General features: G+C 38.9%; 1 protein-coding gene across 1 annotated transcript in view; it reads left to right on the top strand.

Moving 5' to 3' along the window:
• The window catches only part of Tmem131 (transmembrane protein 131), a 169,323-nt gene that overhangs the window by 58,317 nt on the left and 84,434 nt on the right, over window positions 1–26,572 (top strand). The window contains exons 3-4 of the mRNA XM_005400698.2: window positions 9,314–9,354; window positions 22,880–22,948. Of these exons, the coding sequence (XP_005400755.1) occupies window positions 9,314–9,354; window positions 22,880–22,948 (110 nt within the window). The remainder of the gene's footprint in view (window positions 1–9,313; window positions 9,355–22,879; window positions 22,949–26,572) is intronic.

Below are 26,572 nucleotides of genomic sequence, written 5' to 3'. Positions count from 1 at the left end.
ATACCTTTATGTCTTATTAAAGGATTTTTGTTGTTGTTGTTGTTTATTGAGACAGTGTCTCACTATGTATTTCAGGCTAGCCTTGAACTCAATATGTAGCCCACACTGGCCTTGAACTTACAGCGATCCTCCTGCTTCAGTTGGCATTATAGGCATGCCCCACCATACCCAGCTCTGTTAAAGGATTTTCTTTTCCTGTCCCTAGATTATAAAGATACTGTCTCGTGTGATCGTCTAAAATTTAAAATTTTGTTCTTCTGCCTTCCGCAATTATAACTACAGCCAAAATAATTTTTGTTGTTGGTATGAGGCCAGCTTTTATTTCTCTCAAATTCCGTTGTCCTACCACGTTTTCTTGAATATTCCCCAGTATTTTCTTTCCATAGTATTCTTTAGTGACTTACTATACTGTACTATAAGTACTATACTATAAATAACTATACATACCATAAATAAACTGTGTATGCAAGACTCTGTTTGTGGGCTTTTGTATTCTATTTCTTGGGTTTACTAATCCCTATTCCATACTGTCTTAATTTCTATAGTTTTTAAGCTGTTGGTTTTGGGTAGAGAATGTCCTCTCATTTTATTGTTTTTCAGTAATGCCTTGATTATTCTTTGCCTTTGCCTTCAATTTGTGTTTTTAAAATTAGCTTTACACTTAAGCACTTTGGGGGGATTTTTATTAGGATTACACTGAATCTGAAAAATGAGTTTGAAAAGAATTAAAAACTCTCTGTGGATAGCTAAGATGTATACATATATATATATATATATATATATAATATTAATATATACTGTGTAGAATAATTAATAGTATCTTGACAAGTACAGTTTGGCAGAACGTTCTGTTACGACTAACAGTAGAACACGAGAGACTTAGAAGCATCTACCTGAGCCTCTTGAGTCAGACTTAACATTTCTTTGGAAACTCAGTTACAGTGATGTGAGAAACCTAAGCCGCATGGAAAGGCCACTTGCAGACCTGTGGTCAGAAGGCCCAGTTGAGGTCCTTGGTGGCAGCCAGCCCCACTTTCCCTTCATGTAACAGCAACTCCGTCTGAACGTTTCAATGAGTGCAGCCTGAACTCATATCTGCCTGCAGCCACAGGAGAGACTTCAACTTGAGAACTAGCCAGTTAAGCCCAGTCAACCCCAAGGAGTGGGAGAGATGATAATAAATTGTTATTTTAAGAAACTAAACTTTGGAGAGATTTATTTGCAGCAGTAGATAACCAGAACTGCTCTGTATTCAGTTTTCTTCCACTATTTCAAAAAAACCCTTTTTCACGTACCTGTATAATGAGACCCTAGTCGAATCTTGGTAGAGCTACCTTGTTGGTAAACACATCAGTGTAGAGGAGGGTGAGGTACCCTTATCCATTGCAAGAACTCAGAAGCTCTGCAGGGTACTGTTCCCCAGATCCTTTTAGAATGAAACTGAAATTGTTAAGTATAGCACTTTCTTGAGTTCTGTGACGGGGGATTATGGTAAACCCCTGGATTTATAGCTGGCTGGTTAAATATGCAGGTCACCTAGCTACCCCTGAACGTGAGACTGTTGTCTGAAATGAGAGCTGTCTTGTTAGGGACTATCCCTTCAATCTGTAGCTTCTGATGCTAACTTGGGATAAAGGTTAGCATCAGAATTGTACTGCAGTATGCCATTAATACTATATTTTCCATTATTTATCTTGAAAAGGCATATTTATATTGGGTTGTCGTGGGTCACAAATTTCCTTATGTAGGATGTAATGGTCCTACAAATAAGATTCTGATATTACTTCTGTTATTCTTGTGAGCCAGAGGTTGGCAGACTTTCTTCTGTAAAGGACCAGGTTCTGTTTTAGGGTTTGTGTACCAGTCTCTGTCACTAATAGTCTTTTGTTGTAGTATAACAGCAGCTATCGGCAGTATGTGAGGAATGGGCATAAAACTTTGTAAAACTCAGTGGCAGACTGGACTTGGCTTATGGGCTGCAGATGACCAACTTCTAAATTGTTTTGGAAATAGGCTTGCTGTTCTTGAGAAAAAAGAAGGAGATGGGATTTTGACTTACACTGAAGGCTAGTAGTATTCCTCTTTTGTGTTAAATACAGTACTTCTGTTAGAAAAGAAATATATGCTTATCGAAAATTTGTAAAATACAGAAAAATAATAAGCAAGTACAAGTAATATTTATTGGCTATATTTATTGCCAAGTACTAGACACTCCAGTAAATTCTTAAATACGTGAGATAATTATTAGTTTAATGATCATTTTTCCAGGTAGGTAATGTATGAGAGATTAAATAACTTAACCAAATAAATGACTAGAGAGTGATAAAGCTAGAATTCAAAACCAAGTGTTTGACTCTAAAAGTTCTTAACCATTATGCTCTACAGGAACAGCAAGGGAATTATCTTGGGATCCCACTACTGAAATATAATACAAATAACAGTTCAGCTTACTTCCTTTAATTATTTATTCTCTGCAAGCTTAGCTTTGTTTTCTCATTCTATATAGTCAGTTTTACAATATGAAGCTAATACTGTACCTAGAGCAGCCATTTCTCATCAAGTCATGGTTGATTAGTTATGGCTGGACAATGTATGGGGTGCCAGATCTTTATTAAAGGATATTGTCTGTGTAGCTCTGTGGAGTTGTCAGAATGCTCCTTTATTTTGCAGTTTTTCCCAAGGTTATTTGGTTAGTGAGGGCAGAGATATTACTTGAGCGCAGGGTTTTGTTTTTTTGTTTTACTTTAAAGCATAGCACTATCTGCCCCCCCACTTCATCCCCATTTGAATCTTTTCTCTCTTCATACTATTTCTTGCCCTGTACTAAAAGTAGGTAGTAGTCTCAAAGAGTAAATAGCTTTCCAAAAACAACCTTTAAAACTGGGAACAAAAAAACACTTAAAAAAGATACTGAAAATACATAGACAAACCTCATACCTTGTATAAAAATTAACTCAAAGTGTGTCAGAAACTTAAATATGAAACTTAAAACGATGATAAAACCTTTAGATAATCATTGGAGAAAAGTTTCAGGATACAAGGGTAGGCAGAGTGTTCTTGACATAAACATAATCCAGAAAGGAAAGATTGATGAATTTAAAACAGGCTGTGCAGAAAACCAGATGGAAAAGGGTATAAGGATAAAATACAGTCTAGAGGAAAATAACTAGAGGCCACATCTGACACAGATCATTTCTAGAGTATGTAACACTCCATAGAGTGAAAGCACTAAAGGGGACATGCACGTGAAAAGTTTGTCAACATCATCCAAAAATGGAAAACCCCACATACACAAACTGGTGAGAACACCAGATCCAGAAAAGGATGTGGAGAAATCAGATTGCTCGCACCTTGCCAGTGAGTATATAAGTGGTGCGGCCAGTGAGGAAAACAGTTTGGCACATATTGAGAAAATTAAATGTGCATTTACCATATGACCCAGCAGTTGCACTCTTGGGCATTCTCTTAGAGAAATGAAAACTTAAATTTTCACTAAGACCTGCATATAAATGTTCACAACAGCTCTATTTGCAATTGTCAAAACTTGGAAACAACTTAGATGGGTTTCAGTAGGTGATTAATTAGACTGTGGTAAATCTACACTGTGGAGTACTTCTTAGCAATGACTAGGAATGAACTATTGAAACACACAACTTAAATGATACACTAAAGAGTACTAGCCCAAGTGAAAAGAGCCAGTCCCCAAAGGTTATATATGTGTGATTCCATTTATATGACAGTTTTGAAATGGCAAAACTTTAGACATGAATAGTAGAGTAGCAGTTGCCAGACATGAAAGGGGAGATTGATGCTGTGAAAGGGCACACAGGCTTCTGTGGGTGCTGGAACTCTTCTGTATCTCAACTGTGATGATTGATACTTGAACCCACACAGGTGGGAAAAGTGTAGAACTAAGTACCCACAAACACATAGATGTGTCTAAGTAAAACTAGGGAAATCTGAGCGAGATAGATGGGTTACATCAATGTTAGTATTACGATTGTGGTACTATCCCATAGTTTTTATAGAATGTTACATTGGGGGGAAATTAAGTAAAATGTGCTTTTTTGTGTTATTTCTTAAAATTATATATGAGTCTCAACTATCTCAAAAATTACATTAAAATATATACACATGTGCAAGCACGGGAAGCAAAAGTTACATCTGAAGAGATTCCTGTTTGTGAGAAAAAAAAAAATCCTTAAAACTGGCTTACCCATTTTCAGTGTGAAATTACTTGCAGAGAGCCTTATGGGGGAGGTTAAGTTGATGAGAACCAAGACCACAGGTTGGGATAATCAAAGCTGATTCATGTTCTGTCCCCACTCATGTCCTGGAGGATGTATGCAGTTTTCTGTCTGAAGGAAATGTGGCTCCTCTTCTCACCCATATTCTTAGGGAAAGCTATTCACATGGCACCCAACAAGGCTTCCTGGTACCACTGATTTGTGTACGTGCTCCTGCTACCAAGAAGCCTGAGTGCGAGGGTGCTACAGACCTTACCTTCTTTCCAGTGCCATTTATGCCAGAGATACAGACCCAGTTCTGTAATAAATTGCATTTAGTTGAATTTCTTTCCAACAAACTTAAGTCATCAGTTTAATAATAATGCAGTATATAGGAATGGCCACATTAAAAGCTGCTAGCAATAATATGGCCTGCTTTACCTCAGATAAGCTTAAAGAATTCAGTATTAAGCATATATAATTTTACAAAGAAAGTCTCCTAGGACCTGGAATGTAGCTCAGCAGCACAGCACCTGCCTGGCAAGCACAAGGTCTGAGGACGATTCCTGGTGCTCCCCCGCAAAAACAGTCTCATCATGTGTATGTAGTAATAGACCTGATCAAGGAATTTGAATTCTTACTCATACCATATGATCCTGGACTACTGCTGATCTGAACCATTAAGAGGCTTAGTTTCTTTGTCTGTTAAGTATAATCCTATGTATATTTCCATTGTCTTAAGAAGAACTAGTAGAAATTGAGACACAGTTGGTAAGACAAGTATATATTTGCTTTTAATTCAAGGAGATGTTGTAGAAATAAAAATTGTATTATTGGTATCTCTATAAAAATCAGATTATAGTGTGGATTTCAGTATTTACATTTTGTACATGGTAATTCATTGTATGGTGTATCAGTCAGGATTTTACTAGAAAAAGATAAAACACAAGATATACGAATGTAAAAGAAATTACAAGTTTGGCATACGACAGTCAGCCACAGAGTTAGATGAGGAAGCGTGCAGAGGGTGTCTGCACATTGGAGACCGAAGGACTCAGTCCAAGGTCTGGAGTTCACTACAGTGTCCTGTGCAAGTCCGCATCAGGAGGCCAATGGGTCTGCGACAGAAGGCTGATGAGTCTGCACCAGCAAGTTGAAGGATCCAAGGCAGAAGACAAAGAGTTTGCACTAGAAGCCAGGAGATGAAGTCCAAGCTAAAGACAAAGACTGGAGCTCCTCCAGAGAATGGAAGCCCCTCTGTCCTTGCTCATTTCCCTTTTATATCATCTAGGTGATGAGCCACCCTAGGGTGTAGAATTGCTGAGCCGATTTAGTTAAACTTTTAAACTTCTCAACTTGACACAATCAGTCAACCACTACATATGGGAAGTAGAAAAAGGCTGCATTTTAGAGTGTTTATCGGCATCCCTGATTTCTGTCACCTAGATGCAGGTAACTCTTTGGTTTCTGACAATTGAAAATGCCTTTAGACATGCCAAATACCTCCAGGTAGACAAAATTGCCCTTAGTTGAATACCACTGAGCTATAGGAATAACGCTGTTTGTGTTTTTATAAGAATGCCACACATACAGTTTTGCAGTTAGTCATTTGATTGGAAGAAGTCTATTTCCCTTCCATACACCCCTTTTTGGAGTTGGAGGTACTTTCTGAAAGAGGCTGTATTCACATTGGTCTGGAAACTGCAGCCTAGTGATGAGCGAGGCTCAGGCTGGAGTCATGTGCAGCAGAACCGTGGAGTCAGAGCTGCAGCTCTAATTGTCTATTCTGGATAGATGGGCAAGTGAAAAGTACTAATTGCAAGTCACTGTGATCCTTTGAAACACTCTAGGCATGTCATAATTGATAGAAAGTCCAAATACATGGTAGAGGCTTCTTCTAGGGCCCGGAGTCCTCCTGATAAACCCTTGTCTCTGGGTGTTTATTCATAAAGTTCAAAGGTCTCTGCCAGTCATATTATCTTCTAGGGAGTTCCTTATGTTTAAGGACACAGTTATCTTTTTCATGTGATTTTTGACCATTTTGGTTTAAGGAATTGTCTGTTCTTGCTCTTTGCTCACAATGTTCCTGTTCCCATTTTTGGCTCTTCATGTTGAATTACAAATATTTTCACATGTTAAGTCTCTTGGTAGTTTTTAATGTTGTAACTTTTACTTGCTTGCCTTTGTCCTTTTGTAGGCATTTTTACCACCTATTTTTGCTCACTTTCTGATACTTGAATTAAATGTTTATAGTTGGGTTTTAATTTTTAAATACAACCTTTTTGTTTTTTTTTTAAGAATGTCTCATTTACCCTTACTAAAGATGTGTTCTTTTTCATCTATCCCATATTTTCCATAAATTGTATGCATCCTTGAGGCTTTTTCTTTGTTGTGTGTATGTTTCTGTTCTTGGTTCAGTTCCATTGATCTGACAGCATCACATTGCTTTGATTACTACAGTTTTTAAAAATTGCAGTGAGATGTATGTAACATAAAAAATTTACATTTTACCATGTTTAAATGTAAGTTCAGCAGCATTAAGTACATTCACACTGTTGTGCAACCACTGCAATCATCCAGCGCCAGAGCTTTTTTCATCTTCCATACCAAAACTCTCCCATTAAATAATTCCCCATTCCTCCATCTCCCTTCCTTCTAGCAATCTAGATTCTATTTTCTGTCTATGAATTTGACTGTTGTAAATATAGTACCTCATATATGTGGAATCATGCTGAATTTATCTTTTGGGACTAGTTTATTCTACTTAGTATAGCGTAGGATTATTCAAGTTTCGTCCATTGGAGTATGCATCATTTTCCTTCTTTTTAAGGTTGAATAATTCCATAAAGTGTATGAACCATGTTTTGTTGATCTCACAATGAAATTCTTTGGTTGTTCTACTCTTTCACTGTTGTGAATAATGTTGCTGTGAATGTGCTTTCATACAATATCTGAATCCTTGCTTTCAGTCTCTTGGGATATATACCCAGAAGTGGGATTGCTGGGTCGTATGGTAATTTGTTTAATTTTTTTGTGGAACTGCCATGCTATTTTCATAGTGGTTCTGCTGTTTTTTGTCACCACTAGCAATGTACAAGTGTTCCAGTTTTTTCACATCCTTGCCTACACTTATTTTTGTGGTTTTTAAAAAGTATAACCATTCTAATGAGTATGAAGTGATACTGTTGTGATTTTGGTTTGCATTTCCCTTTTGATTAGTGATGTTAAGCATCTTTCCATGTGCCTAAGGGTCATCCGTATGTCTCCTTTGGAGAAATGTCTGTCTATTCAAGGCCTTTACTCATTTTTGAGTCAGATTATGTTTTTCTTCTTGAACTGCAGGTATGCTTCATAGTGTTTAGATATTAATCTTTCACCAGATACGTGATTTGCAAATATTTTCTCCCATTCTTTGTGCAGTAGATACAATTTTCATAGTGAAAGTTAAAGGAATTTTTAAATACAGAAAAAGAACTCAGTGATCACTCACCTCCTAGTCAGATAGACCCAACAATTAACGTTTTTCCGTATTTGCCTCATGTATATGTACATGCAAACACCCAAATTATATTGCTGAAGCATAATTAATTATAGACACCCTTATAGGTTACATAGTATCCACTTTCAAAAATAGGAACTTTTCCCTCACCTGCCATTTTCCCCTATATACGTTCTCCAAAATACTATTTCAAAATAATGTAGAGAGTCTGCCAAAAAATGTATATACACTTCAGGAATTGAAAAACTTGTATAAATATTTTAATACTAAATTTATTGAGACATCATAAGATTAATACAAGTTACCTGCCTCTCCAATTAGAAAAGGTGCTCAAAGTGGTGGCCATTAGCTTCCAGGCATTTATTAGTATGGTGAACTGCTACCTGGATAACCTTGGTCATTGAGATTGTTGCAATGAACTTTTAGTTTTTTCTCTGAGAGCCAGCAGTGTCGTGGGTTTTCTGCAATATATGACATCCTCTAGGGTCTCCCCTGAGGGGTAACACCATCTGTTGAAAAAACATTTCGTGAAGTATATATACATATTTTGGCAGATTGTGTATATTAATGGGATGACATGCCATAGTACTGGTGCTTTTTCTGATTAAAGTGTAGCAGCCTGCTTTTGGGCAAGGCCACTGATGGTGTTCCTTGAAGTGCTGGCATTTTCTCACACAGTGTTAAAATGCTCACGTCCCTCTTCCCTTAAACTACAATGGTGGCCTCCCAGTATCCTACTTTCTGTGTTTTCCTTTTCTAATTCATCATCTCTGTTGTGGCCAGAACAATACTTTAAGCCATGTCAGTCTGTTTCTTACTCTTTCAGATCCCTTGTGTTTCATTTAGTATACAATATCCAGACTGCTTATCATGGCTTCTTAGCTAGACACAACACAGCCTGGCTCTTGCCTAGCCCTCCAGCCTAGATAGAGAGCTGAGTAAATCTGCTGTGTGTTTCTTAAACATACCAAGCTGGTTCTTTTACTAGAGCCTTTGCACTTTTCCTCTGTTATCATCCATGTTACTTCCACGCTACTCTTTATCTTTCAGGTTTTAGTGTGTTAGCTGTCCAGTCAAGCTTTCCTCATGACGTATTAAAATACATCATCTGCTCATTCCCTTGCACAGCACCTTTGCAGCACTTTCTAAATCATTTTTCAATGAGTACCTACTAATGCCATGCTAGATGACTCTTCTTCCCATCCCTGCTAAGCTCTGTGACAGCAGGGACCATTGGACATGAGCAAACAGCTCACAGTTGGTAAGAGGTGGGTGGTGAGGGGCATATGCGGTCCCACATGAAGTGCCCATGAAAGAAACTCTTGTAGGATTTGTATTTTTTGGCAAAACAAATCACATTATTGTATATTATTGCTATATGCATTTAAAACTAGATCCAAATTATTTTCTCACTTGAATTACGTAAATGTGACCAGTCATTTCATATGATTTGGGGATCAACTTTAATCTGAAAATCCAAATGTATATTGATGAAAATTGAAGTACAGTAAGTATTTTGAATATCCCGTATGTGTATAGATAAAGATTTGGTTTTAGTATTTTCATCATGATTTTCTTCCTTTTACAGACTGAGACAACACTTGGACTCAGTTCATATCAACAGAAAAGGTAAGGCTAATATATTCAGTAAGATAGCAACATATTTTCAGATCCTTCCAAAGGATTCTGCACTTCTCTCCTTCAACTTCCCTAGAATTTTGTTATGTTTTTTGTTTTTTTTGGTGAATAGGAAATAGCAAATTACAAATTGCATTGTATCATGTATTTCTGAGTATTACATGTGGAAAATCAAGTCTAAATCTGAATTTGCTTGTGATGCAATTATGTATCATGCCTCTATGATAGTCAGCTCTCTATTATAACAAATGCCTGAGAGAATCAACTTGTGAAGAGAAAAGGTGTATTTTTGAATCACAGTTTTAGATGTTGTAGTCCATGACAGGTTGGCCCCATTACTGTGGACCTGCGCCAAGGTAGCACACCCTGGCAGGAGCACATGGCAAAGCAAAACTCACCTTATCACCACAGAGCTAAGAGAGCAGTGACAGGTTGGGGTCCCATAGACTTCTTCAAGGGCACACCTCCAATGACCAAAAATGTCCCACCAGGTCCTGGCTCTTACAGCTTCCAGTAGGTCCTCGTGGAGACCAGGCCTCCAGCACAGGGGCTTTCAGGGGACATTGAAGATCTGAATTGTAGCTCTCCCCTGTCACATACGGAAGGCTCTTACTCTGAGCTGCCACTGCCCTTGCTTTGAAAGAAGAGCATCTCCGTGACTTCTTTTGTGGCCACCTCTGCCTTTTATGCTGCCTTCACTTCCCAGTGGTCTGCTTGCAGGTCCCTGAAGCAGCTCAGTGCTAGGAAATCAAGCCTTATGATTCAAAAAAGCCCCTTTAAACACAGCTTTCCTTGTCATTTCTTTCACCTCAGGATTTCTTTACCTCAGGCATTGTGAAAATACACACAAGCATGTGAATTTCAAAATGCCTGCCATGCCTCCCCACCCCTAAATTTTCGGTCTTTTAGTACCTTTTCATCTCCCTCGGAGAAAAGAATAAAAGGAAGATTAACCGGCCTGCTTCTCTTTCTGTATTCAGTCAATGCCTGCTGCATAAGGGGAATGAAAGTTAAAGACAACTGGTCCCTCCCTTAGCTGTTTCATGTTCACCCCACAATTTACTGATTGCTCCCTTAAGGATCCATAGACTTAAGGGGCTGAGCTCAGAAGCCTCAGCATACTGGTGCAGTTGCAGTTCCTGTTTGCCAGGAACAGCTGGCCACCCTCCAGCTCCTGTTCTCCTGAGTGCCCTTGAGTAACAGTTGGATTGCAGGCAGTGCTAGCAGTGGATTCCCAGACAGTGAGCCCACTGCATAGACTGTAAAGCTCAGTTGTTTTACAGTGAGTATTTTTAGGAGTATGTTTTATTCTGATGCAATGCCTGTTCCTGAACAGAGCAAAATAAATTTATCTTTAAAACTCACCAATAATCTGATGAAATCAGGCAACCAAAGTAGTAAAGGCAACACAAGATGCCCTTGCCCTCACTGTCATCAGGAGAGGGAAACATTTCCTCCTCATGGACCTCGATGCTTAGAGTACATCTGTGAATGTCCCCAGCCTGCAAAATGCAGATGCATCAATAGAGAATTTTATTTTGAGAGAAAGATGTCAAATAGTCATATGAGTAGGACAATTAAAACTTTACTTCTTCACAATACAATAATGAACCCCTTCAATAATTGCCACTTTTGCTTTTTTACACATACCTGCGATAATACGACACCTTTTCCCTGTTACACTATCTGTCCTGATACTTGTGCACTGTTTGGACTTCCCTGCCTGTAAATGCTGCCCAATATTTCAGTATTTTTGGTACTAGGGCACATTGTCTCCAGGCCCCTGCGAGTCTAGTCTGGTATCTCCTTGGTTGGAATGTCTAAGAACTCTAAAACACTCTGATGCATCTAGAGCCAACATAGGAGACATAAAAGCACACTGTTTGTCTTTGTGCTTCTTCCTTGATCCTTTATACCAACTGATAGGAAATCAGCGATAGAACCAAGCTGATCTACATTAATGAAGATAATACTTTTATCCATGATGAAAATCTAAGTTTTCAGTATTTTCTCAGTATAATGAAGAATTTCCATGAACACACAGTCATATTCTCAGTTCAGTTTCCACTTACTTATGATCTTTATCTAACAGATTACTCCAGACTTGGAGGCACAAAGTTAGGAATTCAAGCAGAGCACAGCAAAGATGACTCGTCTTTGCCTTGTGATAATCTGGGGTCTCAGCTTTGTGATGATCTGAAACTTCAGACCTACAAATGACTCAGCTAGGAGTGGAGGCCTGGTCACTCATGTATTGATGCCAATGTGTTGCTGGGACCTCAGCTGGCTGTCACCTGGAATGCCTGTATGTGGACCTCGGAGTGGTCTTTCATATGGGCTGGTTTGGGCTTCACTGAAACCTGGTGGCTGGATTCTAGGAGTGAATCTTAGTCCCAAAGAGAACCCGTGGAAATTGTATTGCCTTTTATGACCAACCCTAGGAAACTGCATAGTTACTTGTGTCATATGTTGTTAGTTAACAAGTAAATTAAGTTTGCAAGGGTTCAAGACAGAGGCAAGGGAGAAATCTCCACTGATTGAGGGAAGGATGTCAGAGAATTTGCAGACACATTTTATAACCAACATATTTCACATTTTATATGTGTGACCAGGACCATGAATCAGATACCATTAGTATCACGTTGGTATGCAATATCCATATGGCACTGAATGAGGGGCAAAAACACATCCTTGCTATGCATGCTATAACAAAATAACCATAGACTGGGCTCTTTATTCGAATGGACATTTATTTGTCTTAGTTCTTGAGGCAGAGAAGTATAAGATCCAAGGTTCTGGCTGACTTCCTCTCTGGTGCGGGCTCTCTTCTTGGCTTGTTCTCTTCTTGCTGTGCCCTCACAGGCAAGGAAGGAGAAAGGGATGAGAAAGCGGGTGAGAAGGAGGGCCAGCAACGTATAGATACACATAACAAAGGGAGAGAGGCAGAGAGTGCTCTGGTGTCTCTTATAATGGCACTAATCCCATCATGAAGACACCATCTCATGCCCTCATTTAAAACCAGTTACCTCCCAAAAGCCTCCCTCCAAATACCATCAGACTGGGATTTGTAGGCCTTCAGCATTTGAGTTTCAGAGGAACACAGCTCATAGTAACATCCAGATCCAGATATAGATTCTGTGCCTATCAAACAACTGAATACTACAGAGCTATATTTATGCATTACCCTTAAAAAGTCATTGTTAAAACACCTATGGCATAGAAAAACAAATACAGTATCTGTATGTATCTGGCATATGATAATCACTGTCTGTAGTTACCTGGCACGTAGCTCTACACTTGAAGAATTTAGCCTGCGTTTTTTTAATATGTGATTTGGTGCTGCACATTCTAAACATTGTCATAACTCTCATTTTAGTGGTTATAGCTTCAATGAAAATGTTTATGTAAAATAGAACAAAGGAAAATATAGAATTAAATGTCTAGTTGTATAAAAACAGACATTGTAATTTTTTTCAGATCAAAAATAAACTATATGTCAGAATTTGGACTTGAGTTCAAAAATTTAATTAAAATAAAGCCTGTCATATAATCAGAGATGGTGCTAATTACAAGAGATCCTAAGCATCTTGTTGAGCCCACTTGCTGGACATACTAAGGAGGTAAAGGTTTAAGACCTGAGGGATGTTACGAGTGGCACAGTTAGAGTGGCTAGAATTTTTTTATCTTCTGATTGACAGCCCAGTGTGTCATTCTGTTCATCTAGTCATATATCAAGTCTGGAATCTTCCAGCATTTACTGTATTTTCTCTGTTAGCCAGTATTTGGCAAGGGGAATATGGTACAAAAAGTAGAAGAGAAAGGCTGTGAAGTAGAGACGCCCCCTGAAACATGCGGAAGGCAAGGTGCAGTGCTTGAGCAGACCCAACTGGTACGGAAGAATGTTGGTGAGAGAGACGCATGGCCTGCTCTCAGTTTCTTAGAGAATCTGCTGTGTGCTGGCATTATCGGTACACTCCCGCTCTTCAGGGTCCTGGAGGAAAGTGAAGAAAGCACTTCTGATGAGGTCATAAGGCATGTGTTAATTGGCTAAATGCAGCCCGCTTTGTGAAAGCAGTGCATTTGAAGAGAGTGTTGTAATCAGACACTGTAAGCCTCAGGCTTTATTTGTACAAGGTCAGGGTACCTAAAGCACATGTGTTCCACATCTCTGTCATCAAAACAGTCCACTGGCCCCATGTCACAGCCAAGATGAAGGTTAGCTTATGGCGCTGGAACTTAGCCTCTTCACCCTGGGCTACACTGCCTCCACTAGTCTTTCTTGTAGGGGACTCCCAGTGCGGTAGAAATCAGACTGCATCAGTCTCTCGCTTCCTTTTGTTCCCTAATTGTACAGTGCACCTGCTGTCCTCTGGCTTTTCCATTGAGGTAATAGGTTGAGCCCTGTCCTATATATGTGATCTGTAAGTCAGAACTCTCATTTTCTTCATGAAACTTAACCTGCCTAGGGAATTTATAGCATAAAAGGCTTAGTTAATGGACTGGTTCTCTAGTAGTAGATTGATTGGGTGGTAGTGATGCAAGGCTGTGGCTACCATTTGTTTGTCATTGTCCCCCCACCCTTGTCATTATCCTCCACTTTAGTTTTGGGGCAAACCTGGCTTTAAGAGCTTCAAGACATTCTGAAAAGGAAAGAGCCTGATGCTTGTACAAACTGAGAATTGTGGGTAAACCATGGAAAATAAAATTTTCCAGGATACCTTTTTCTGTACTTCAGTCTTCCGGTTCACTCTAATTTATTTAAATGTGACTATTAATTAACATGAAAATATTTTTGTTTTAAAAGGCACTGGTTGCATAGTGGGTAGGTGGCAGAAGATGTGCATATAGCATTCCATCTGTTCATTTAAGTTAAATGTCAAAATATTATAATGGGTACTAGTATGAATATGTTGGCACATGAGGCCACCTTCTATGGGTGGTCTCTTCTTAGGGTGTGGTACCCTTTGATGGGAGATTCGGAATCATGTACCTGACTTCTTTGTTCACAAGCTCTGTGACCTTGAGGAAAACGATCTGTAAATGATTTTTACTTAACTGCTCTGAGCATGATTTTTATCTACAAACTGGGGAAAATAACTTCTCTGATAACTATGATGTAAGGTTATGCAACTGTATAAAGTAATTTTCAGGGTCAAATGGGGATACTAGTCGCTTGCAAACTTTAAAACATGATATGAGCGAGTGTGTTTTGGGTGTTTGCTTATTTGTTCACGTAGTCATTCAGCAAATAATATACCAATTGGTAATTCATTTATCATATGCATTATCTATTGTTGTGTAATAATTTACCCAAAACCTATTTGGCCTAAAGCAGCAAACATTTATCATCTTTCAGTTTGTGTAAGTGGGGAATTTGGGGTGGCATAGCTAAGCAGTAGTGGTTCAGCATCTAGTAAGATTGCAGTCAAAATACCATCCACACCTATGCTCACCTGAAGGCCTAGGTCTTGAAGATACTCTGCCAGGCTGGCTCACTCACATGACTCCTGGAAAGGCCCTCAGTTCCTTCCTGGCTGTTGGTAGGAGGCCTTCAGTCACCATCTTCACCATGTGGAACATACAGGGCTGCTTCTGTGTTTTCAGATCATTGCAGCTGGTATCCCCCAAAGCAGGTGATCCAAGAGGAAGCCACAGAGCATACCCAGAAGGGGAATAGCTGGTTTGAATGGAATCTCTAATGCCAGTTTCTTATGGAGTCTGCACACTGATTTCCACAGTGGTTGCTCCAGTCTACACTCCCACCAGCAGTGAAGAAGGGTTCCTTTTTCCCCACAGCCCCTCCAGCAGTTGTTATCAGTTGATTTTTTTATGATAGCCATTCTTGCTGGCGTGAGATAGCATCTGTGTTGTTTTAATTTGTATCTCTCAAATGACGAATGATGTTGAACATTTTTTCATGTATTTATTTGCCATTTGTATTTCTTCATCTGAGAAGAGTGTATTCATTTCAGTTGCCTATTTTTGGATTGGGTCTTTGAATTTGGGGAGTATGATTTTTTTCAATTCTTTATGTGTTTTAGATATAAGTCCTTTGTCTGTGGGAAAGCTAGCTATAATTTTTCCACATTCTGTGAGTTGTCTTTTCACTCTGTTGGAGATTTCATTTGTTGTGCAAAAGCTTTTTAGTGAGGTGAGATCCCACTTGTTGATTCTTTGTATTATTTCTCTTGCAGTCTGGGTTTTGCTCATGAAGTCTCTGCCTACACCTGTGTCTTCAGAATTTCTGCCTGTTTTCTCTTCCAGTAAATGTAGTGTGCCTATTTTAATATTTAGATCTTTGGTCCATTTTGACTTTAGTTTATTGCATAGTGATAGACATGGGTCTAGTTTTACTCTTCGGCATGTGGAGAGCCAATTTTTCTAGCACCATTTGTTAAAGAGATTATGTTTCTTCCAGTGAACATGTTTGGCCCCTTTGTCAAAGATAAGGTGGCTGAGTGTGTTTGGGGATCTGTCTGCATCTTCTATTGTGTTCCACTGACCCTTAAGTCTGGTTTTTTGCCAGTACAATGTTGTAGTATAATTTCAGGTCTGGGATTGTGATGCCCCCTGACTTGTCTTTGTTGCCCAGAATTGCTTTTGCTATTCTAGGTCTTTTCTGTTTCCAAATGAGTTTTAGGAATATTTTCTCTAGATCTGAGGTATGTTAATAATATTTTGATTGGGACTACGTTAAAGTAGTTTGGGGAGTATGGCCATTTTCTATGGCCTCTTCCATTTGTTTTTTTACTTCTGCTGCAATCATTTCAGAGAGTTCCATTTGTTGGCTTCCCACTTCCTATATCTCTATGTTCTGGACTTGTCCTGGATGCGCTGGGCGATTGGAATTGCATTTTGCTTTTTCATCTTGTCGTTTTCTATTTTATTTTGTTTTCTGTGCTGATGCTTTTAGATTTCTAACGTTAGATAGCCTATCATTGATGTTGAGGCTTTCCTAGGAGGTGCCTGTTCCTCAGGATGCCTCCTTTAGCCAGCACCACAGGCACTTTTCTTGCCAGCAGCTCAGTACTCCTCCCACCAGCACCACTGTATTCCTCTCAGCTGCAAGCTGTCCCAGCATAATGGAGGAAGCACAGAGCGGGGCCACACAGTGCTCCAGCCTGCACCACTGTCCCAGGGACAATGGAGGTAGCACAGAACATGGACCTACCCTCCACTCGCCAGCACCGCCATTCCGGGGCAACAGAGGAAACAGAGCACAGACCTACACTCCTCCCAAGTGCTCTCGCCAGCACCCCTGTCCTGGGGATGATGGTGGGGGCAAAGCGCAGACTCATATTCCGCTCGCCGGCACTGCCATCCCTGTACAGTGGAGGAAGCACAGAGTGCAGATCCGCACTCCACTCAGCAGCACCACCGTCCCAGGGACAGTGGAGGAAAGGCAGAGAACAGACACTCCGCACGCAGGTGCCACCGTCCGAGGCAGTGGAGGACGTGCCGAACGCAGGCCCACACTCCACACAGCAGCACCACCCTCGCAGTAATAAGGAAGGGCAAGTGCAGACGTACACCCCGCAGGCAGGCACCTCCTTCCCAAAGCAATAAAGGAAGCGCAGAGCACAGACCCACACTGTGCTGCCTGGCACCACCTTCCCGGCTACGAAGGGCGGGTGCGGACTTACAACCCACAGGCAGGCTCCCCCTCCCTGAGGCAATGGAAGAAGCGCCTACTTCGCGTGTCTTTGTCCGCAAGCACAAAGGTGGCTCACCTGCTAGCTCAAATTGTTACTATTTCTTCTGACTTTTCCGTGCCACTGGGCCTGCCTGTCCAACATTTGTGCTTTAGCCAGGGTCCTACTGTATCCTTTCCTTTCCCACTGGTCCCTCATCCCTGAGTCCCATCAATGGAGATAGCAGGAGCCCATCTTAGACCCCTTTCTGCCAGTCTCTGCAGCTCGGTTCTGCTGCTTCTTTCTTGGCGCCTCTCCTTACCCCATCTTCATTGTGGTTGTGTACCAATTTCCTTAAGCCTTTCCAACAGAATGGGTTAGTTTTTAAACTTTAACCTGATGGGTCAGGAATTTCATCACAGTGCAGTTTTAGTTTGTTTTTCTCTAATTATGAGTGAGATTAACCATCTCTTCATGTATTTTAGGATTATGCTTATATTTATCTTTTGATGTTTTTTTTACTCATTTTTAATAGGGCATTTGATCTTTATTACATCTTTAAGGATCCTTTATATATTAAGAGGTACTGATTCCATGTTGCAAGTACCTTTTCCTTATTAGTAGTCCTTTAGTTTTGAAAAGATAAAAGCATTTAAGTATAAAGACACAAATATGCTAAATGTAAATGGTGAAGGGCAAAGGTAACACTAATCCTAAAAAGGCTGCAGTGGTTATATTAGTATCAGACAAAGCAGACGTTAGGACAGGGAGTGTTATCAGAGATAAGGGGGAGACTATGATTATAAAAGAGACCGATTGTTAGGAAGTTCTAACAACCCCAAATCTGGAGAAGTCTTAATGTAGAGCTTCAGAATACGTGAAGAAAAATGAACAGAATTAAAAGAGAAAATAGACAAATCTGTAGTTACAGTAAAAGATTTCAACATGCATCTGTCAATAACTGATAAAATGATAGAAAAGCAATAGTGGTATAGATTTTAACAACACTGTGAATCAACTTGACCTGATAGATATTAAGTACTTCACCCACGACAGCATGTTTTACAGATTATGTTCTGATCACTGCAGAATTAAATTAGAAGTCACTAACAGGGAAAATCTAGACAGTAGAAATAACAGAAATTTTCAAATAAATTCTCCTGGGTAAAAGAAGGAATCACAAAGGAAATTTGAAAGCAAAAATACAACATATCTTAGTCTGCTTGGGCTGGACTTCCATAAAAAAAATACCATACACTGAGTGCCTACACAAAGAATACTTGGTTTCTTACAGTTCTGGAGGCTGGAAGTCTGAAACCAGGTCACCAGTATGGTCTTTTTCCAAGGAGGCCTCTCTTCTCCTGTTGGCTTGTATGCAGTGACTGTCATACTGTATATTCACATCACCTCTTTGTACATGCTGAATGTGCTGTCTCTTTGCAGAAACACTAAAGAGCTCCCATCCTCATGACCTCATTCAACCTTGAATACCTCCTGTCTGGGCCCTCACACCAAATGCACTCATACATATGAATTTGACATGTGATTATACTTTGGGCTAAGCACACAATTCAGTTCATAGAACAACGTACCAAGTTTTCTGAAACTTCACTAAAACAGTACTTAGATGAAAATTTATACCCTTCCTCAGACAAGAAGAAAAGTATAAAAATCAGTGATGTACATTTCCATCTAATACGGAAAAGAACATCAATTTAATCTCAAACTAAAAAGCAAAAGGACAATATGGGATATTTTTAAAATCAGTTAAACAGAAAATGGAAAAATAAGAGAACATTGGTATTAAAACTGACTATAAAGCACAATACAGTGAGTAAACCTTAACTTAGATTGGTTAAGAAAATACAAAAAAAAAAAAAGAAAATACAAAAAAAAAATCAGTGATGAAAACATCACTTCTGATCTTATAGACACTCAGAGAATAGTAAGAAATATTAGCAATCATTTTATTCCAACAAATTCAGAAACTAAGATGAAGTGGACAGATTCCTTGAAAGACACCAATTATCAAACTAAACCAAAGGAAAAATAAAAAATAGAGATTTTCCTTATATGTTAAAGGCATAGTTTATAGTTTTAAGCCTTGCACAATGATAACTGCCAGCCCATATGATATAACTGATAAATCCTGTCACATAACTCACTAGGCAATACTAATCTTCAGACTCTTCCAGAAAAGAAAGGAGGAAGCTACTTTCCCAACATATTTTAGGAGGTAACCATTGCATGCGTTACAAGAAGACTTGAGATTATATCACTGTGAACATATATCCCGAAATCCTTGACAAAATACTAGTAAATTGAATCTAGAAATATGTAAGATAGGTAGTACATCATGACCAAAAGAGGGTTATCTCAGGAATGGAAAGACTGATGAAAATTTGAAGGGCAATTGGTATACTTTTCTCCAGTTAACAAAATAAAAAGGAAATCTCTATGTAACTAATGAATAGATACAGAAAAAAAGCGTGTGAAAAATTTCAACATCTATTTAAAATGCTCAACAAACTAGACACAAAGAGAACTGCAACATATGAAGAACTTACATGGAAAAATGACAGCTAACAGTTGATGGTAAAGACTGAGTGCCCTCTAAGATTGGAGAAGTGGCACTTCATCCAGTATTGTACTGCATGTGGTAGTCATTACGTGAGTAGTAACAAATACGAGGCGTCATATGGGAAAGAATTTTGTATACAAACAACATGACGTATACATAAAAAAATATCCTGCTGAATAGACCCAGTGAGAACCAGTAAGTGAATTCAGTAAGATCAAAAGAAACATAATAATCAGAAGTAACTTCAGCTTCTTTAAGTTGTGTATATGAGGTATTTGGTCCCACAATAAAAAGCTAATACAAGTAGCATTAAAAACATGTAGTTTGGGAAAATTTTTGCAGAAGTGTATTGAGACCTGTACACTGAAAGCTATATATTACTCAGAGTAAAGTCCTCAATATTTTGAGACAAATTCTGTGTTCATAGATTGGAAAGTTGTTATAGTATTCATTCTCCCCAGATGGATTTATACAATTTCAATTAAAATTTCAACAGATGATTTTGTGGGAAGTGACAAGCTGGCTTTCAAATTTATGTAGAACTGTTCACCTAGAATAGTCCAAATAAATTTTGGAAAAAATTACCAACTGTAGAACATAAACCTTACGTTTGGAAGACATAGGTTAAATTTTTTCCCAACTTTTCAAAGTTATTCATTTGTAAATATTTGTTTTCTATTTATAAAGCATTAAACAGTGGCATGCACCGTGTAAACACCATAGGACATTTACATCAGCTCTGGATACATGACAGCTATATTATTGCATTCTTGGTTCTGTTAAACAATATTATACCTTGTTCATCTTGTGTTGACCCACTTAAGTATTCTTTAGGTTCTTATTCTATTCCTTAGATGTAGGTGTGGTGTTGTTTTGAAAATACACATTTATTTATGAGAGATTGTTTCCTCTTTCTCATAGCCTCTGAACCTTGTGTGAATATCAGAATAACAATTGCTGGGCTCCATTTCTGTAGAGCATTTTACCAGAGGCATAGCACAGGCATAAAAACGGAAACAAGATCTAAAAATTTAAAAGGAAGAAATAGAATTGTTGTTACTTGCTGATGATTTGTTTTCAAGGATCGTCGAAGCCAGTGCTCATTTTAGCAGCATTTACAGCAACAGTGAAGACATCTAAAGAGAAGCTAGACAAACTATTAGAATTAAACTCAACAGAGTGACTGGATCAGTACATGAAAACCAGGAACTTTGTGTATATAAGCGGTAGCCATGTATAGTCCAGCTACCTACTTGACACCTCCATCTAGGTTAGACACTTCAAATGTAAGCATCGAAAACTGTACTCTTGAACATCTTCCCATCTGCCAACCCCTCCCTACTTCCAACCCACTCCTCCCATGTCACAATTGTGCATCCAATCAAAATCTCATAAGCCATCCTTGAGTCCTCTTATTTTCACTTACAATCCAAAATCAATCCAGCAACATAACCTTGTGTTTAACTTCAAATATATTCAGAGTGCAACACTTCCTCCCACCCTCCCTTATGGTCACCTAGTCCATGGCTACTCTCACTTCCTACATGAATTCCCTACAATACTTCCCTGTTTCCACTCCTGGACTCCTACAGTCTATTCTTCACATAGTAGTCAGAATTAACCTTTTAAAATATGTCATAACATGTTACCTCTTTGTTTAAAACACTGTACAGGCTATTTGTTGCATTTAGAATAAAATCCACACTCCTACAAAGAAATCTGCCTTTTGACCTCAGTTCCTTCTTCCACCTCCTCTCCCTCTTCCTACTGTTGTTTCTCTTTCCTCTCCCTGGTACTCTGGTCCTTTGCAAAGTGGGCTCTCGATTCTCTGAGAGGAAGAAGCAGTATCTTAATCTCCTTTGTACCTCCAGCATCTAACAGTTCATGTTTATATATATAGATGAATAACTTAGGTGATTACATTATATACTACATTTAATTTTCCATGATCCAATTAAGATTTTATATGAGTTTAACACTATTAAAACAGACCATCTGCACAGTGTCTCTTGTTTAAAGGAGGTGAAGAGTGTCCATTCCGTCATGTGTAAGGACAGAAAGCAAGGGGGGAAAGGTTGTGTACCTCCAGTTATATCTGGCAGCTATTTGGGAGAAGCTGTGCCTTCTTATCCGACTCTTTAGTTTGCTACTATAGGAAAATTTTACATGTAATGTTTTCTTTTTCTGTGCTTTTCACCTTTTGTGTTCAACATGGGTAGAAAGAGGGATCATCAGGGAGCACAGAGAAATACTCTAAATTGGTAGAGCTAAAAACATGTTTGAATGTGTTACTTTTAGCCCAGTTATTTCACTATTTAGACTACTTAATATTTATAGAATTGAAGTTAAATTTCCTGTATATTGTGAATGTTCTTATTTCTAGTGTATTTCCTATGTCCTGAATGAAATTACAGTATCATTGAGAAGCTTGTGTTTTGTGAATTGTGGCCGTGATGAAAATAGTCTCACAAATGGATGTTTCTCTGATACCATTTCTTAAAACAAAAAGCTTAGAGTCTATTTTGAAACTTTAATAGCTGACTGAATTTCCAATTTCTCACTATGGAAAGAGATGGCCATAGGTATACGAGTCCTGCTGTCCCCAAAGGTCATTTATACTTTACATCAGTGTTACATCATAATGATGGCTGAGACTTGCTATTCAGAAACCTGTTTTACTGAGAAGTTCTAGTATCATGTGAGCTAATAGAAATGGTACTCAGATTTCTAGATCATTGTGTTCTAAGTAGATGTTTCAGTTCTTAGAAATTTCTATCCCAAAATTCATTTTTGTTTAGTTCTTTGGTACTGTAGTTACAGTGTGATAGTGATTTTTGTCTTCATATATTGCCTACCAAGTATCTGTAATTGTATTAGCTGTTTATTATTTATCATATGTTTCAAAAATCCAAGTGAATTAAAGTATATTATTACTTATTGTATCAACCACATAAATTCTGAGTCTACCCGAGCATTTTGTTTTCACACAGGTTTAAAAATCCAAGTGAATCATATTAAAGTATATTGTTACTTATTGTATCAACCAATTCTAAAAATCTACGTGAGCATTTTGTTTACACATACCTTTGATTGAAAAATTCTTTTTCTTACCATTTTTTAAAACTACAACATTCATTAGTTTCCTCTAAGGAAAAAAAAACTAATGTACGTTCCTAATAGAACATTAGACCCCAGTTTTTTTTAAAGAAATGTTCTTATAACAAAAGTGAAGTGTCTGACTACAGTGGGAAGAAATTTATACTTTAAAGAATTCCTTCTTATATTCTTTTCTTTTTACTTCCAGTATATCTCTGTACCGGGGTAATTGCAGGCCCATAAGATTTGAGCCACCAATGTTGGATTTCCATGAACAGTAAGTTAAAACTTTCGCACTACATTTTCCATTAAATGATTATAAGTATTTTTACATGCATTCGTCATGCCTTTTGCCTGTATTTTCTATGGAAAAAAAGTACATGTTATCAGGAAAACATGATATTGAATCTCATTCAAAACTGTTAAACAGGTGTCTATGTAAGAGTCTAATATAATGATATTAACTTCTAAAATTTGCAAAACAACCCACATGTTGTACTCTCTGTTCCAAGACTCTTTCAGAACCTCATACACTGTTCTGTAAAAGTACAGCCTTAGCCAGGTGCACTGGTGAACATTTGTATCCAGCTATTCAGGTGGCTGAGGCTGAGACTGAAGGATTTTAAGTTTGAGCCTTGCCTAGGAAACATATAATGAACCTGTGTCAAAAAATAAGAATATAATATAAATAAAGTACAAGCTTTTAGTATAACAAGGTGGTATTGTCTCCAACTCAGAATGGCAGAGAAAAGCAAATGCTCCAGACAAACCTGGTCCTCAAACCACACCATCATATGGACTCAGGTTTCACATACCCTAGTTATTCAGGAAAAAACATGTTTTTGCCCTCCCAGGCATCTACCCAGGTTAGCAGGTGGATGAGGAGAGCGTTGTACAGGGTATAGCTGTTAGAACAAAACCACTCGGTAAGTAAGCAGAATAAGAGAATTTTTTAAAGGGACAGAAGTAAGCTGTGTGGACAGCATCACTGACTAAAATCTCTGATAGAAAAATCACTGAAGTTGTGATTTTGGTTATACATGTGTATATGTACATGTGGTAATATGTTCTATTGAGATATGATTAATTTGTGCAGTTTTACCTCTTTTTCCCTCATTAACATAAATAATTCTGTACGATATAAATTTGTCCGAGCCAAGTGGGGTGGCATACACTGGTAATCCCAGCGCTCAGGAGGCTGAGGCAGGAGGATGTCTGTGAGATCGAGGCCAACCTGGGCTGCATAGCAAGACCTTGTCTCAAAGTGGGTGGGTGGTGAAAAATCCCTGCTCCAGGCCAGGTTGATAAACATCACCACAAAACTGACTGGGATTTTTCTTATACTACCAATACGTGTTCACTCTAGTAAACTTAAGAAATACTTCTGAGGGGAAAAAAATAAAGTAAAAAACTGATAATACAACCACCTAGAAACATTAAAATTGAGCTTTTATCTTAAGTCCTTTTTCTGTGTATGTGTGCTTATTAAATGCTTGCAAAAACATAGCTATATGTTCTGAACATAGTACTTTATAACCTGCTTTTTAAATTTAGCATGTTGTGTGTATGTTTTTAAAACTTGAATTTTCTGCTACTTTATTTCATGGTTTTAAAGAACATCAAATTGTATAGGTATATTACATTTGTTAAATTCAGTTATTGTTTTAAATGTTTTGTCCTTGTGAGTTATGCTGAAACTATGATACTATGATTTAAACACAGCCATGACCATTTCCTTAGGATGGCATTTAATGAAAGGATATGAAGAATATTAAAGTTGTTAGTTAACCTTTAGGCTAGACAATAATTTGTTGTCATGAGCAAGGGACAACTGATGGGAATCAAAGAATTAGTCTGTGACTGGAGAGGAAATAAGTAGGGTTTCTTCAGACTGGTGCTGGTCGTTAATCAAAAGAGAGCTTATTATTCTGGGTGGCCTGCCAATCACCTGGAGCTCTTTCAAAGAGCTTTTAGGCCTTGTTTGGGCTAAGAGCCTCCAAACAGCAGCTGGACCTGCAATGGTGCTCTCTTCCTCAGGATCTTCCCCCAGTGCTACTCGGGAACAAGTAGCACTTGGTCATGGAGAAGCTGCGATCTGAGCTGAGAGACTCTTTGAAGATGTGTGCAAGGACAGATGCACTCCCAAACAGCACACTCAGGGCAGACAGCACAGGGAAGGAGCAGGTCCCTAAAGTAGCCAGCTTACATGCAGCCCCAAAATAGTGGTAACAAACAAAAGGAAGATTGTCTCCCACACCCCCAAATTCATGTGTTGAATCCTTATAGCCAATACGATCAGGGGGCGGGGGAGGCTACCAAGTGATTAGGTCAAGAGAAACCCCAAACCCTCATGAATAGGGTTAGTGCCCTCATAAGGATGTCCATATAGCTGCCCTGCCCTTTGCCACTGTGTGTGCGTGCACAGCAAGAAGGCACCATCTGTGAACCAGAGACAGGGCCCTCACCAGAACCCAGACCTGCTGGCACCCTGGTCTCAGAGTTCCCCACTGATAAATTGTGAGAAATACATTTCTGCTATATATAAGCCAACCTGATATTTTAGTTATAGCAGCCTGAATGAACTAAAGTGTTATTCAGCCATTATTTAAAACTTTTTGCATTCAGTCTAAGACCACTAAATGGACTGTGTGGTGGTTTAACTCCCACAGGAGGGTCTGTAGAAGGTGGGTCTGTAGAAGGCAGGGGTTGCAGGCAGACGTGCGCATGAGCTTGTTAGGGTTCAACTGGAGAAGTAGAACCAGCCAGTGATGTTTAGTGTGTGTGTCGGGAATCTGTGATGTAGATGTGAATTTGTAATGAGAAATTGGCATATGGGCTTGCGGGAACTGGTTAAGCAAGCTAAAATTTTAGCTGGGTAGGCAGTGAGGAGGGGAAGATCATGAGTAAGCTCTGGCTGAAGCTTGTTCCCAAGTAGCACTGGGGAAGATCCTGAGGAAGAGAGCACCATTGCGGGTCCAGCTGCTGTTTGGAGGCTCTTAGCCCAAACAAGGCCTAAAAGCTCTTTGAAAGAGCTCCGGGTAATTGGCAGGCCACCCAGAATAATAAGCTCTCTTTTGATTAACTTCAAGTCAGATCACTAGGTGCTTTAATTATATCTGCAGAGTCTCTCCCAGCCGCAGCTAGATAGGTGTTTGACTAAATAACTGGAAAAAGATATATAAGAATGAGTGCTGAAGAGCTGCTGCCTCCCTTCCATTTCCCTGCTCTCAGGAGACAATGTCAGTCACAGCTCACACTAACTAGAAACGTTCTAGAAAGGCTTCCTGAGGACTGTAGTGTGGGTCTGCCAAGATGATATCACAGGGCCACCATATGGACATGAACAGCATGGTATTTTTGACTCTTATAAGAAGGGGATATGGTTGAAAGAATTTGCTGGACAATTTCTTTAGGCTAAAGAAAATGAAGTGTATATTTTACTATAGAAAGTAAATTATCCATGGCCTAAGGAAGTAACTGATTGCTGAAGGAAATCAGAGATGTTTTAGGATATGTCCTCTTTAGAAGGTCATGTAGATAGATAGATAGACAGACAGACAGACATAGATAGATATAGCCAGGTGTGGTGGTGGCATAGACCTATCTTTCTAGCTACTCAAGAGGCTAGGAGGATTACAAATTGGAGACCAGCACAAGGTCTTTTCTAGAAAGAAAATGTAAAATGGTCTGGAGGTGTATCAGTGGTAGAGCACTTGCCTAGCACCTGCAGGCACTGGGTTCAATCCCCAGAGCTGAAACATAAAATCAGAAACAAACTTGTTAGCTGAAAATTTTTTTCCTGTGCTGACTACGTTTCTTTTTGCTTCCAAACATTCCTGCTCTTTCTTAAATGAGTAGTATTAAGTGGGAAAAGATCAGATTAGAATACCACAGTTCAGAA

The sequence above is a fragment of the Chinchilla lanigera genome, unplaced genomic scaffold, assembly GCF_000276665.1.
Source record: "Chinchilla lanigera isolate Chin_1 unplaced genomic scaffold, ChiLan1.0 scaffold00069, whole genome shotgun sequence".
In the NCBI taxonomy this organism is placed as follows: domain Eukaryota; kingdom Metazoa; phylum Chordata; class Mammalia; order Rodentia; family Chinchillidae; genus Chinchilla; species Chinchilla lanigera.
The sequence above is the reverse complement of the archived record's forward strand: the minus strand, read 5'-3'. Positions and strand labels throughout refer to the sequence as shown.